Source organism: Cicer arietinum, chromosome 1 (assembly GCF_000331145.2).
Source record: "Cicer arietinum cultivar CDC Frontier isolate Library 1 chromosome 1, Cicar.CDCFrontier_v2.0, whole genome shotgun sequence".
NCBI lineage: Eukaryota > Viridiplantae > Streptophyta > Magnoliopsida > Fabales > Fabaceae > Cicer > Cicer arietinum.
The window spans coordinates 21,690,629-21,693,476 of NC_021160.2; the positions used below are offsets into that span (position 1 = coordinate 21,690,629).

General features: G+C 27.3%; 1 protein-coding gene across 1 annotated transcript in view; it reads left to right on the forward strand.

Moving 5' to 3' along the window:
- Window positions 1–1,880: 1,880 nt before the first annotated feature.
- Window positions 1,881–2,848, forward strand: part of LOC101505270 (cation-chloride cotransporter 1) — an 18,416-nt gene continuing 17,448 nt past the window's right edge. Inside the window, exons 1-2 of the mRNA XM_073364351.1 lie at window positions 1,881–2,283; window positions 2,793–2,847. Coding sequence (XP_073220452.1) covers window positions 2,102–2,283; window positions 2,793–2,847 — 237 coding nt within the window. The 5' untranslated portion in view covers window positions 1,881–2,101. The remainder of the gene's footprint in view (window positions 2,284–2,792; window position 2,848) is intronic.

Genomic DNA, 2,848 nt, shown 5'->3' on the forward strand with positions numbered 1-2,848 from the left:
TAGTGGATTAAGTCATCGATTATATTGAGGCAAAATCTCTCTATAAGGGGAGAACTAGATGTAACAACAATTATGTTGTGAACTAGTATAAAAATATTTGTGTTCCCTCTCTTTCTATTTTCCTTATCTTAGTTCTTAATGATTTAACCTTATTCTTACTAAACCTGATTTATAAGAGTAAGTTGAATGTTTTGATAAAGAACATTTTGTGTAAAGCGATCGAAGTATCTTTAAAAAATGTTGAAACACAATTTCAAACATCCCCTTTCTTGTTTTTTCAGCGCATTCAGTTATGTGGACGAACACAAACGGATTGGCTGAATACAAATGACGATTCATTGAATACATACTTGAGTATGATTGCACATCGCCCATGCTAGGAAACCCCAGTTGAGCGTTTATTTTTCTTTTATACACAATTTTAATATTTTATTTTCCATAAATAAATAAACTAACTGTTTTTTTTTTCTCACAAATTTTCTCTACTAGTGATAATCTTATTCGAGCTACCATCAAACACTAAGTGTAGACATTTTTTTCGGTCGGGTTAGAGCCAACCATCAATAGTTAAACAACTTGCATTTATTGGACTTCGATTCCTTACAATAGTAGGTTCACAAAGTTTGACGCAATAAATGATCTCATACATTGATTTGAAATTGGACGGTTCAAATTACACATCAATAAAATTAATAAAAAGCGATATCAACCATAAATTAAAAATTAGATAGGCTCGATATGTTAGAGCGTCTTGCTATAACAACAGGTAATCCAATTCTGCGTTTTTTATTATCTAAAGAATATAAACTCTCGATGTTTACTCATTTTATCAATTAATGAAAAATCAATATTTTGCTATTGGTTTACAATGTAAGTTTTATATTTTTATCAAAAATAAAATAAAATACAATGTTTTTTTCATAGATTTCCTCCACTAGATTTGAACTTGAGTTTGCCATGTTATGAAAGTCTACCATCTTTTACAAGATTCAACTCCAATTAATATAACATAGAGTGTTTATTAATTAAACACTATATTTTAATAAAAAATTTGTCAAAAATTATTTAAAATAATATTTTAGAGAACGAGGAATGTGATAATCAATCACACATATACATATGATAAAATAATCCCCAGTTGATAGTACATAATCCTTAGTGCAAATATTTAATTTTTTTTTTCTTTTGATTTTTGATAAATTTTCTCCACTAAGGTTTTCCACATTTAGTGTTTCAGACGTGTCATAAATTAATTGTGGATACCTCTTTTAACAATGATTCAAACTTAGATTTTTATAAAAAAAAATTCAAACATTGGTAAAGATATAATTTAAATTATATCTTTACATATGAGTTAAATATATTTTTAGTCCCCGCATAATTATAACATTTCAAGTTTAATTCCTAAAAAAATATATTTATTTTTAATTTATATTTTGATTTTACATGACTTTTTTAAGAAATAAAAAATATCCAATTTTTTCAATTTTTTTTAAATAGGAATTATAAAATTAATTTTTTTGTAAACTAAAAAGTTGATTGTAATTTTATAAGAATTAAAAATAAAATTTTAAAATTTTTTAAAAACTAAAAATTTACTCAATCTTTTGTATATAGTATCAATGTACAAATTTAGAGAGAAAAAAAATTCATTATCAATATAACTATAGATAACTCTGAATTCATCTTCTCACAACCTAATTATAATTTCCACCATCAAATAATTACTCAATAATAATCATTGAATTATTAAAAAATTATTTTATCTTAATCATAACTATTCCTAATTAAACCTATACATGATTTTTGTAGGAAGTGTAAAACATTTTATTTGTATCAAAATTAATTAATCAATCTCATTAAAATATTTGTTTAACCTTGAAACATTCATAAATTTCATACTTTTCCTTCCACTTGATATCACATTTCATTTTGACATTTCCATTCAAAGAATTCGTTCTTTCATCTATCATATTATCGAGTATACGTAAATCAAATAAGTGTTAAATTTCAATTTTCAGTAACATTGCATATCCTCTCCGTTTCCGTTCCTGATTTCTGATTCAGATTTGTACGATTCATTTCCACTTCAGATCGAGAAATGGGAGACAGTGACATTGAAGGCGGTGGTGGTGGAGATGACGGTTTTCGTTCTCCGATCGGTCGCAAGTATCGTCCCGTCTTGGCTAACGATCGTGCTGTGCTTGAGATGTCGTCCATGGATCCAGGATCTTCTTCTTCCTCTTCTTCTTCTGTTTTTCCAGATCAACTTCCTAATCTCAGGTATTCCTGCTCTTCGATCTATTTCGATGATTTCAGTTATTTTGTTTCGATTTGGAAATTCGAAATCTGATGAATGTGGAAGAGTTTTAGTGATGTTTGTGCTTGCCATTGAAAGGGAGTGAAGTATGGTGTTATTTTAAAGGAATTGAAGCTAGTAGTTCGATGTTTTTGTTTTTGTTTTGTTTTGTAGAATGTATTTTTTGACTAGTGTTTATATTGTTGATAAGAAAAATTGAAACTAGTCGTTCGATGTTTTTGTTTTGGTTTAATCTGAGGAATGTCTTTTTTTTTACTAATGTTTATGTTGTTGTTAAGAAAAAATGAAGCAAGTAATTCAATTTTCTTGTTTTGGTTTATTCTGAAGAATGTATTTTTTTACTAGTGTTTATGTTGTTGATAAGAAAAATTGAAGTTAGTTGCTTGTGATAAGTTGATTTTTATTTTTATTTTTATTTTGTTGGCTTGTTTTGGAGAATGGCTTTACTGATTGGTGTTATTGTTGTGGTTAGAAAAATAAATGTAAGTAAGAGTGGGAAAGAGAGTTCAGATGCAGAAGATGGGAACT